A 12,469-nucleotide genomic window follows, 5' to 3' on the forward strand; every position below is an offset into this window, starting at 1 on the left:
TCCTTCTTTCCTGTTGTTTTTTATTGCAGAGAAAAGCTAGATAGGGTAGACCGTCAGGTAACTAAGACAGATGAGAGCTTCGAAGCACTGATTTTCTGTAAGGGTGGGATGCAGGGAAATCTTGTAGGACACGCACTGCATCCTGGACATGATGCCTGGTGCTTTATAGATATTTGTTTTTACTCAGCGCTGATAGATAGCCCCCTTGTGTAAGTGATAAAGCTCGGTAAAGGAAAACAGCTCCAAGTCTCAGAGCCCAAAATCACTGGAGCTCGATTCTGAACTCAGTTCTGACTGTGAAACGTTCCATGTAAGTAATTGGGAAACTTTGAACACTCTGTTCACCTATCCAACCTGTGTTTACTCCAGCTGGCTAACATATATGATGCAAGAAGTCCATAACATATATCAAGTACTAAACTGGGACTATTTTTTTTAATTGTTCTTGATTGAACACACTGTTCACAAAGTTGCAAAGTCTGGCAAGTGATTCAATGCTTCTTGTTTGAAGAAGGAATCCAGGAAACAATCAGGAATCCACTCTGTCCTAGGCAAGAGATCCAACTACTAATTCTGTCAATACTGTTCGATGCCAGTGTTTACCCTTAATTAAGGATTTGAGAAGAAAAGTGTTAGTTTGCTTTCTATCGTTATTTCTATTTTAAACTAAAATTAAGAGGGAAATTGAGCTTTTTATCATGGCTAAGAGTTTGGGTTGACATTGGAGTCCTTATAAGATCCCAGGATAAGGAGCAACCATCTGATTTGTAGGCCTTACTAGAAAATGCATATGCTGTCTTTTACCATAACAACATGTTATGATGGGGTGAAAGGCTCAGAAGGCTAAAGAGTTACAGACACTCAATGGCTGCGGAGGGAAAGGGAGTCAGTTTTCCTTAAGATTGCCAAAGTTTCATTGGTTATCTCTAAGCCCATGTTCACATACACACACAACACTAATTGGACTCAGAAGTGGTGTGTGTGTGTGTGTGTGTGTGTGTGTGTGTGTGTGTGTGTGTATGTGTGTGTATGTATGTGTGTGCATGTGTGTATGTCTTTGCATGTGTGTATATGTGTGTATATGTGTGTATATGTGATTGTGGATAATAATTATAGAAAATGAGGATAGCATTTTAAAGAATTACTGAATTTAGAATTATAGAAAATAAATTTATGAGGACATGGTGGTGGGGATTTCATGTCTATAAATGTGTTACACACTGCGATAATAGTAAGTTTAAACTTGTCCAAAGTTGTTTTATCTAAATTAATCAGTGATGTAAAAATTAAACCAAATGAATAGTGCTTTTGAGTTTGGGGATCTGTGGACTATCTAGGTAGTAGACTCAGGAAGGCAGCTCATATCACGTGTCATTTCCTGTCTCTGGAGCAGTTTGAGGGAAGACTGGTACTTAACCCACTTGCTCCCCCATCAGCACACACACAAGGGGATGGATATGGGCGTGATCTAGTTTTAGCTAGCTGGTCCTTCCAGAATTGGAGTGGCAGTGAATGATCCCTACAAAACACTAGAGGTTAAAACATATAGTTTACATACAAGCTCCAATGAACAATGGCATTTTTTGAGCTTCTAAAGCAATATTGTACCGTATCACAAGGTAAAAATAACAGCACCATTAACATTAATACTATAATAAGACACGCAAAAAACTTATAACTTCTTCTTAAACCTTTATTTTATTCAATATGTATGAATATTTCCTCCATATATGTCTGCACACGAAGTGTGTTCAGTGCCCAAGGAAATCCTAAAAAGGTGTTGGCTTCTCTGAAACTTGAGTTACAGAAGGTTGTAGGTGCTTGGAATTGAGTCCATGGCCTCCACAGTCAGTGCTCTTAACTGCCGATCCATCTCATTATAACTAACTTAAAGTATGCTTAAGGAATATTCTTCCATATTGTTTCTCTTAAGAAACTATGTGCTTATATGAAACCCAAACGATTGCGATTGGCATAAGCTTTAGAGAAGTGTTCCCTCCCTACTTGCTCTTTCATGGTTTATAATTTCTTACTTTGCTCAGACTTCGTTATTCACATAAGTGAATAATTTATTTGTGGAAAACAGAAATAACTTGTGCTGGATTTAAATACTTAAAACATTTCTCCCAATAAGTGCTGGGCATCTGAGGCCGATGGCATCAGTTTCCTAAGACAGGTAATGCAACATGGCGTAGCATCACATCTCTGCGGTCCAAAAATACTGAGAGTCACCCCAAGTGGTAGAAATGTTGCAAAAAATAAACCTTCATGTGGTATTGTCAACGCACAGTCGCTTAAGGGCTCTGAGACCTTCTGCATTCAAAAGTCGGTTCCTTCCTCACACTTAGCAACAGCTCTGATTTCTCGGATTTTGATAAGTTTGGTAACACTGGTATTTCAGCTTATACTTTGGAAAACATGGATGTGAAAGATCTTTGCATTTACTGGTAGAAAAATCTGGTATTTATATCGTGTATAAAGTCCAGCGAAGAGAAATAGACTGGAGCACCTTGTATGTTTTAGTTAAAGAGATGAAAAGTTGAATCTTAGTTTTAACTGCTTGGAATATCACTTCCCTTCTGGGAACTACTGCTTCCTTGCATATAAAATAGAGCCAGTAAAACCTAGACTGATATTTGGAGACTACATGAAACAATATATGTAAAGGATCTGATATGCTACTAGGGACATAACAGGCATCTTGTGACCATTTCCATTTCCATTATACTGTGTAGTTCATTAATGATAAAAAAACTATATTATAGCTATCTTATCTAAATTAGTAAGTAAAAATTACTAGTTATTCAGCTGATAACACACTGCAATAATCACTAATACTAATATGTGACAGACATAAATTCATACAAATGAAATACACATGAAAACTCATTAAACTCAATATTTTAGTCATTTTCTTCCAACTGTAGCTTTTAGCGCATTTTGAAGAAATCTCTTTGAATTTATTTCCTACACTTTTCAAAGTCGCTAAGTGTTAAGTACTAAGCTGCATTGTAAGTTGTTTTTTTACACACCCACCAGCAGCCCTAATTAGGATGTACAGTCAGTGAAAGTACCCAGGCATATCTTTAGTCCTCCTATAATCTTCACCTTCTTCCCCTCATTTGACGTTTATAATAGAGGAAAACAGTTTGTCACGATGCGGGCTGTGTCAGGAAGAGGCTCCCTTGTATACATGCTAGGGCTGGCAACCAAGAATTGAGTGTCAGCTGAGGTATCTTACCAGGTTCTGCACCATGCACATTCTCTCGCTCCTCAGTTCAGCTACTAGTCCATATATGTCCACAAAGTCATGGTCATTTATGTGCTGTGTTAAGTGGTCCAGAGCAATGAAAACTCCTGTTCTTCCAACCCCAGCGCTGAAAGGAGGACAAGATTGTGGGGGCATTTGTCAGCAAAGGCTGAGTCATGTTGGTAGTGTAGACAACAGTGATGTATGATACAGATACATTCTGAGAAAATCTCTCTTCTTATCTGGGGCTTACGTTGTTATTTGGAGAGTCTCTGGATATTGATCTTTATCAAGATTGATATTGATATTTATCAAAAAGATACTGATATTTATCAAAACTATGTTTAGGTAAAGGAAAATGCTTTGTTCTGTTGCTTTTTATCAGAAACACACACACACATGCCAACTGATGGGCTGGGGTTTTTAAACGATTTAGAGGCTTCTGTACTGAAAGAGATTTAACTTTGCTTTGCGACACATGAACCTGTCACTACTCTTCAGCCATTTGGACTTTTAGTAAGCTCCATTCTGGTTTATCCTAGCCAATAAAATGCTTAGAAGTTATAATCTGAGATGAATCGAAATCCATCTTCTATAAGAAAATGAAATCGCATCATGAATACAGCAAGGTGTCATCAGACAGTAGAGCACTCCAAGCATTTGATGACGTCCATAGCATCTTACTCACCTGCAATGCACAACCATAGGGGTGGTGTCATGTGCTCTGCTTGTTCGCACCAACTTCACAAAGTGAATCAAAGGGGTGGTGTTTTCAGGAACCCCATGCTCAGGCCAACCAGTGAAGTTACACTGCCGGACAGTCATGCAGTCTCCATGCTAGACAAGTTGGCAGATGAGTGAGTGAAAACGTGACTGAAAGTGAATAGGCCGGACAGAGGTGGCCAATGTCTTAACATTCACGGGTACTTCATAAAGGCGACCTCTTACTAACCAGAACAAATTCCGCTCACATAATTTCTAATGAGATCTTTCACTATTGTAATGAACAGGATTGATGCTGTTGATATAGCCCAGCGGCAGAGTTTTTGCTTAGCACACAGAAGACTCTGGGTTCAATTCCCAGCACAAGATAAGAGAAGAAAAACGAGAAAATGTGTGTTATGGTAGGTTATAAATTTCTGTGTGAATGGTATCAGTAAAAGAGCTTCAAACAGATTTAAATACCGATCATAAAACAGGCTGCAATGGTAACATGAAATTCTGCAGGGATTAGATTTTGAAAAAATTTTTTACATAGTACAAGTACATAAATATATTATCTATATAAAACAAGGGCGTTGAGTGTCTAGTATGTCAGAAAAGGAAAGGCCATATGTGAAGAGGTAGCTATATAAAAATACAGTTGCCGCTGATACGGTCTCTTCTCTGGTAGTTCTGGATTAAGAAGAAAATGAAGAGGCATGAGAAACATGAGAAACAGCTCTCAGAGCCCTAGCATCTACATGAATAGCCGGGCATGGTGACATATTTCTGTAAAGCCAATACTGTGGCAGTGGGCAGGCAGAGTCAGAGACAAGTGGACCACTGAAGCTCATTGGCTAACCAGCCTAAACAAGTTGATACACTTTAGGTTCAGCGTGAGTCTTTGTCTGGAAATATAAACATGACAACCAATCAAAGAAAGACTGTTAACATTGACCACTGGCCATTTGCATACTCAAGTATTTGTATACTCACCTACTGTGAACCTGGGCACATAGTGCACACAAATCTGTACATAGTTACAGGAACCACATATAACACACACACACACACACACACACACACACACACACACACACACACACACCAAGAAGACTTAGGACTCAGAGACGAATGTTATGAAAACTGATATCTTAAATTATATAGTTTCTTCACATAAAGAAAACCCAGTACTCTAGTAATTTCTTCTTTTTCCTATTTAGGTTTCATCCTGTGAGTTTGATGTTAATTGTTTGACATATCCTGTGATCACCTGATTCAAAACGAGACAGTAACATGTACACCACTGTGCATGCATCAAATTGAAACATTCATAAAGCAATATAAAAGCATGATCAAATGTATATCTATGTGAATAAGGGATAATTCAATAGCTAATTTTACTTTATACATTTAAGTCAGTCATATTTTATACCACATTCACTTCTCTTCTTTATTTTTACCCTTTCAATTTTCAGATCCCTGATGGTCCAGTCGATCTGAATGTCCTCCATAAGCTTTGTAATTACTATGTCTCCAAAGACTGTCACTGGCTTGTTGTCCTCTGGCCAATACTGATGGCATCTGATCTGCATCCAGAGAAAATCAGCAGTCATGAGCCGTTGTAATGCTGTTCCTTACAATCATCAATGCCACCTAGTCAAGGCTGCATAATACACAGATTTATTTGATCACCTACACACAGCACTAGCTAGAATATTCACAAATATTAACATAAACATAAAACAGCACATTGTTGAAGATATATCATATAACTCACCCGTCCTTTCTCAAAACACTGTGTGAGCATTACTAATGTTTTCGTTCTGGTTTCCCAAACCATTCTCCAAAAATCTCCGACTGTCCCTGGCAATGGGCCTTGGGTAGCAATAAACTCATTTGGACATAAGTATCCCTAGAAGGATATAATTCCACACAGCATCATTATTTATATCCAAGTAGCACAATTTTACTTTTGAGCAATACTAGATATATGTTAGTTGTAAAATGACTTGATTACTTAAAAATATTATTTACCTTTGAATGGTGAAAAATCTTAAATATTCCAACATTTGAATATGAGCTAGAAACCCCCAATCTGTAGTGCTAGGCTTTTGAGAATAGACTGCCTACAGGGCATTAATAAACAGATGAATGAAATAATGTCTCCAGAGGATTAAGAGGAAGACTTATAGATAAGGGAATTGGTATGGAAAGTCAGTCATTTGAATTCACTATATTAAACTTGAATTATTAGATATTCAAGTTGAAATGTCATAAACTAGACATACACAGTTGGGGGTAAGGAAGAAGTAAGTTCCAAGTAGACGATAATATGGCATAAAGTCATCTGAATGGATGAGAGCATCGGGAATGTGAGTTTAGGAGGAGACGGTAAATTCAAGGATTATGATCTTGGCCCTTTCCATTCCAAAGCTTGCAGACCAAGGTGATGAGAGACAATTGGTGTGCAACAGATGAGAGTCAGAACTTCCGACAGACTTAACGACGTTAAGTGCTGACGTTAGTACAAGTTTCCCGAGTAGTTAGCCGGTGATCTCATGAACAGTGGAGTTTTGTTGTTTTTGTTTGTTTGTTTGAGCCTCCATGGCATCAAGCACAATTTGAATAGTCTGGATAGCTATGGAAAAGAATAGAAGGTGAGCACACAGTGGAAGACTGGGGTGCGAACGGAGCACAGCCCTACCAGGAACGTTGGTTATAATGGTGTGGGTGTGTCAACCCTGCACTTGAGGTGTGGAGGCAGGAGGATCAGGAGTTACCTCAGTTACCCAGTGAGTTCCAGGTCCTCCTAATATACTAGAAACACTGTTTCCAAACAAAAAAAGGAGGATATGAAGGCTGGAAAGATGCCTCAACAGTTAAGAGAGCGTTTTAATCTTCCATAGTGCCTGAGTGTAGTTTCTAACACCCACCTCAGACTGCTCACGAGCACCTACGCCTCAAGCTCCAAGCTATTCTCCACCCCTGCAGGCTGCCACGGGCAGCCACCCCAACACAGGCATGCATATAAGTATGTATGGACATACAATTAAAAAGTTCAAGAATCTCTATAGAATGGACATGGAGATAATGAGAAAGTTCTAATATGATATTTCTTTTGTAAGATGAGGGGGGTCACAGTATGCTTGATGTCTCAAAGAATAACATTAGTGGGGCGAACCGAAGAAAGAAAATTCTCAGCCTATGCTCTTAGAGATGAGGGATGGGCTAATTAGAGACTAGGACAGTTTATCTCGACCCCAGAAAAAGGAATGAGTCTATAGATGCGGGTGAGGATCCACTGGCAGGCAGCCGTTTCATTGTGCCCATTGAATCGGTGAGATTGCACAAACGTCTGATTCAGGTGGACATGTAGGGCAGGCTTTGGAGCTGAGAAAAAGAAGGAAATAATCCTGAGAGCAAAGACTTGAATGGGTTAGGGCATGACTGAAAGCCTCTGGTTAGTAAATCCGAGTTTAAAGTGGAGTGGGCATGACCATTTCCCCAATCCTATCTAGTGGAGTTGAAAATTCACACCGAGTTTTCTATAAACAAGATGGGATATCTATCAAGTATACAGACTGAGAGTAGAAAAAACTTCATTAAAGAGATAGAAGATGGAAGGAACAAAACAATGGAATCTGATGTATAAACTTCGGAAGAAGGTGAAGCATTGGTTGGAATGGAAAAGACTGAAATCCCGATAAGATTTATGGGTTAGAGGTTACAGTAGAGAGGGGGAACTGTCAAGTTCCAGTGAGCTGGGAAGAAAGATTTGGAAGACCGTGGAGAGGCTGCACTGCAGGTCGTGAACAGGTCTGTGCTGTGAACATTGCGATGATGTCAACCAGAGGGCAAGCCATGGGAGAGATCAAGAAAATAATGAGTGTGGCAGCAAATCAACATTCAAAATGGATTTTGACATCACCAAGAGTCAGGGCAGAGGTAGTGTTGGGAAAGCATCAGTAGCCCTGAGGTTAAATCTAAGGATCTTAGAGGTAGCAGTTAAAACAAAAAGAGAAGCGGATAGTGTGTACTATCCTTGATATCATGCACTCAAGTTGGTAGATTCACTGAGAAGGGAGAGACTTAGGCAGTGAGGAAAGAGGCAGCTTTCTCCTTTATGTTTAGTGACTGTGAGAGAGGATGTGTGAGTTAGGTTTGGAAGGAGGCATCTTTAGCGGGAATGAGGATGGATACTAATTAATATTACACACCGTGAACTATACACCATCCTGTCACAGCTCAATCACAAATACATAAAAATGTTATCATCACTTCCAAAGTTTTAGCAAGTATTTACAAAAAGAAAGCCACACTAAACCACCCACATTTTACTGGATGGTAAATCTGCTTTGTCTGCCATGTTTTTGTTGTTGGTCTTTCTTTTTACTTTTGCTGTTTCTTTTTCTTTTTGTCAAAGAGCAGACTTAATTAATTTTAAAAAAATGTGTTAGAGTGGGCAAAGGTCTGTGGTGGGCGCTCCGTGAAGGTGTTCTGATCACCTCTCTCACTCCGGGGATGAGTTTTCAATGTATATGTCTTACTTTTTAATTCTCTATTGACACACCAAATATACAGCCCCACTTGCTCTTTGCTTTTCAGATAGAGAAGACAAGCTCCCCCTTTTTTTGGTTAAGGCAACTCAGTTAAGGAATGCTAAGGAGATGCGAAATGCTGCCCAATGGGGAATGCTGGAGACAGGTCCTTCGTATTTTATTAGCGTTGCGGAAACATGCTGCTTCTTTTTACTACTTTAGCTGCTAGTTTTAAGAACTGGCATATAAACTTCACTTCCTCTGAGAAGAGACCTATTAGCTAGAAAGCTTTCCCCAAACTGGAATACACGGTTTAACTGGTTTTAACAATGTATAATAATTGGGAAAAATAAAGTCAAAGTTCGGTCCGTGGGGTTCATCATCATCATTGACTGTACGTGGTAGGTTTCATGGCTGCCCGTGAGTTAGTTCCTAAGATCTGCCTGGGGTTACTAACCAAGACGTATAAAGGGGACTATAAGCAAACACCCACTGCAGCAGAAGTAAAGTGCCTTCATTAGGTGCTTCTGATGTGATTAGGTTTTTGCCCACATTAACTTCTTTAAACCTGCAGCAGCCTTTAGCAAAGTGTTTTTAAAGATTCATTACTGTAATTATTTCCATCCCTAATGTCCCCTCCAGTCCTGGCCCCTTCTTGCTGAGTTCTTTCCCCCTTCCTCCTCCTCTTCACCTCTGAGAGGGTATTCCTACTTCTCCTCACCCCAGGTATCCTCCTTGCCTGGGGCATCAAGTCGCTGTAGGATTAGGCACACCCTCTCCCACTGAGGCCAGAGAAGGCAGTCCTCAGTTACATATGTACTTGGAGGGCCATGGTACCAGCCCGTGTTTCCTCTTTGGTTGGTGGCTCAGTCTCTGGGAGCTCCCAGGGGTCCAGGTTAGGTGACACTGTGAGTCTTCCTTTGTGGTTGTCCTTTTTGTTCCTAATTTATAAATACAGAATTTCGGAGTGCCTAGGGTCACAGACATAGAAGGACAGAGAAAGGAGGCCCACCCAATTCTGAAGTCCATGTGCAACACTCCCACCTATGTTGTTAGAAGAATCTGTTTGCTCACTGTATGCTAAGTCCCAGACATTGTAGAACATATCAAAAAAGGAATTTAACTATTGCCAACAAAGTGGTATTTCCTTTTTCTTTTTTCTTTTTCTATTTTTTTTTTTGTTTTTTTTTTTCCGGAGCTGGGGACCGAACCCAGGGCCTTGCGCTTCCTAGGCAAGCGCTCTACCACTGAGCTAAATCCCCAACCAGGTATTTCCTTTTTCAATTCCAAATTCACAATTATTTAATCCTTCTTAGTAACTCCAAACATATGATGCTATGGTTAACAATACACACAAATGCAAGTGTGGATTCAAAGCTGTGGAGAGAACATTCCTGGTTTCCATGACTGGCAGCAGATCTTTCCTATTGTCCATAGAGTCTCATTTTACCATTGGTCCCACTGAACTGTTTCTAGATATATTGGTACAATTAGCTGCCTGGGAGACTGCAACCTCTCTCTTCTGTTCTCACAGTCCACCCTTTATCAAAATTTTATGACCTGTCACTAAGTCCTGGAAAAAGAAACACAATTCTCCAGCCTGTCTCAGGACAGAGGAACCTGGATATGTACTGTTACGTGAGTTCAGTGATAGATCCTGGTTTTAAATAACTCCTAAATGTCACCTGCTCCTCCCTTTCCTTTCCTGGAGCCTGCTTTTCTTCACATAGACAAATTATTTTGCTACCTTTAGTTCTTTTCCCTTGGCTCCCAGATCCAAAGAACTGACATTAAAGCTACTCTGGCCTCTGTCTCTTACTCTTCAGTATGCTTTCATCAGCTCTCCCCCATAGGAAGAACAACAATATCAACCAACGAGATCCCCCAGAACTCCCAGGGACTAAACCACCAACCAAAGAGTACACATGGAGGGACCCATGGCTCCAGCCGCACATGTAGCAGAGGATGGCCTTGTCTGGTATCAAGGGGATAAGAGGCCCTTGGTCCTATGAAGGCTCAATGCCCCAGTGTAAGGGAATGCCAGGGTGTGGAGGTAAGAGTGGGTGGGTTGGTGGAGGAGCACCCTCATAGAAGCAGAGGGAGGGGAAACCAGGAAAGGGGATAACATTTGAAATGTAAATAAATTAAAAAAAAGAAAATATAAAAATAATTCTGAAGTATCACATGTTTTCTGAGGTAAAGGAAGCCCCAATTTGGAGGTAGAGAAGTGAAAAAATATCATGGTATCATTGCTAGGCATTTTCCCTTTGTCCCTGGCATCTCCAGTAAAGGATGTTTTCCTGACAAGTATTAGCAATGCAATACACTTGCACAATACACATGCAAGCCTGCTTTCTCACGAACTTCCTTCACCTGTTCCAGCTTGCTACGTAAGTCACAGGAATTCTTTTTCAGGATTTCATATATTTTAACCTTTTTATAACAGAATACATGTTCCAATAAACTAGGCTTCCTATTTAAGTAAAAGATTGCTTAAACCATCTTTTCTTAAGATATGTATTTGTTTTACATATGTAAAAACTTTGTCTGAATGCATATAAATGCACAATGTGCATGCACGGTGCCCTCCCATCTCAGAGGAGACTGTCAGATTGTTGTGAGCCACCATGTGCGTGCTGGAACAGAGCCTGAGTCTTCTGCAAGAACACAGGCGCTCTTCACCACTGAGCCATACTTGAAACCATCTTATCCCGGGTTAATACTTGTCTATTGACAACTGTAATATTTAGAGAGAACACTAGCATTTCATTAATATTACTTTGTTATGTCATCTGTATGTTTCTGTCATGCTTAGTAGAACTCCCTGGTTTCCTGTGGGGCAGTGGGCCCCTTCCACAGCCCGCCACCCCACAGTTTCCTTTTTTATACTTGTCTTTTGAATTCAAACTAGATTCTTCTCTCATACAACACATCCCAATCGCAATCTTCCCTTCCTCCATTCCTGCCAGCTCTGCCCCCGGAACTTCCCATCCACTCCTCCTCCATTTCAGAAAGGAGCAGGCCTCCAAGAGACAACAACCAAATATGACAGAGAAAGATACAAACATACAAAGCAGAAGGCCTCATTCAGAGGCTATACAAGGCAACCCAATAAGAGGAAAAGATTCCTAAGAATATGCAAAAGAGTCAGAGACACACCTCTGTTAGAAGTCCCACAAAGACACCAAGCTAACAGCCATAACATATGCACAGATGACCTGGGACAGAGTCATGCAGGCCTGCGCTTGTCACTTTAATCTCTGTGAGCCTACCTTATGTCCTCTTCTAACATTGTCCCATATTTGAAATAACATTACGGAAAATGAGGTATTGATTTGGATCTATTTATTGGCAAGTTGAAAATAACATGACAACTTAGCTTTGTCCTACTCTATAACACTGAAAGACATTTGATCACTAAAACAGTGGTTAGATTTAAAAATCTAGCTGTCTGGGTATTATTGCATAAGGTGAGACCTCAGCAGGCTATAGGGCTCAGTATACAGTTGAAATCAATAAGCATAAAATTTCAGTATACTATTTAGAGAAGTTCATATCACAAGGACTCAATCATTTGATAAATGAATAAAACCTTACAATGGTATCTTCACATGGTCATTTGAATAGAGACCTAAAGGTCTTACATCTTATCTAGTGAGTGAAATCCATATCTTCTCTGGGCCTTCCCTTAAATGCTATGTAGAGAAGTCTTCACTCCTCCATTATTTAGTCCCTTGACAGTAAGACCCAACATATGATTGTAAATTTAGAGTTAATATTGACCAATAAGGAATTACTATATAACCTACACATACACCACTTCACAACAGCTTAGACACAAAAATTATAGTACAGTCATGTTTGATGTAAGAAAATGAACTAATCATGGAAGAACCTTGAATAAACTGAAATAAATCAAAGGAAAACATCTAAGAATAGGAAGATAATATAAAACTGGAGAGTGTGGGAAACAGTG

At 39.9% G+C, this 12,469-nt stretch overlaps 1 protein-coding gene and 1 long non-coding RNA gene across 9 annotated transcripts in view; one reads left to right on the forward strand and one right to left on the reverse strand.

The window, feature by feature from the left end:
* Nucleotides 1–12,469, forward strand: part of LOC120093580 (uncharacterized) — a 197,410-nt gene that overhangs the window by 24,852 nt on the left and 160,089 nt on the right. The window lies entirely within an intron of this gene.
* Ptprq (protein tyrosine phosphatase, receptor type, Q) overlaps nt 1–12,469 on the reverse strand; it is a 182,501-nt gene that overhangs the window by 5,683 nt on the left and 164,349 nt on the right. Inside the window, 4 exon segments of the mRNA NM_022925.2 lie at nt 3,242–3,377; nt 3,939–4,087; nt 5,416–5,541; nt 5,733–5,867. Of these exon segments, the coding sequence (NP_075214.2) occupies nt 3,242–3,377; nt 3,939–4,087; nt 5,416–5,541; nt 5,733–5,867 (546 nt within the window).

Source organism: Rattus norvegicus, chromosome 7 (assembly GCF_021556685.1).
Source record: "Rattus norvegicus strain SHRSP/BbbUtx chromosome 7, alternate assembly SHRSP_T2T, whole genome shotgun sequence".
Lineage (NCBI taxonomy): Eukaryota > Metazoa > Chordata > Mammalia > Rodentia > Muridae > Rattus > Rattus norvegicus.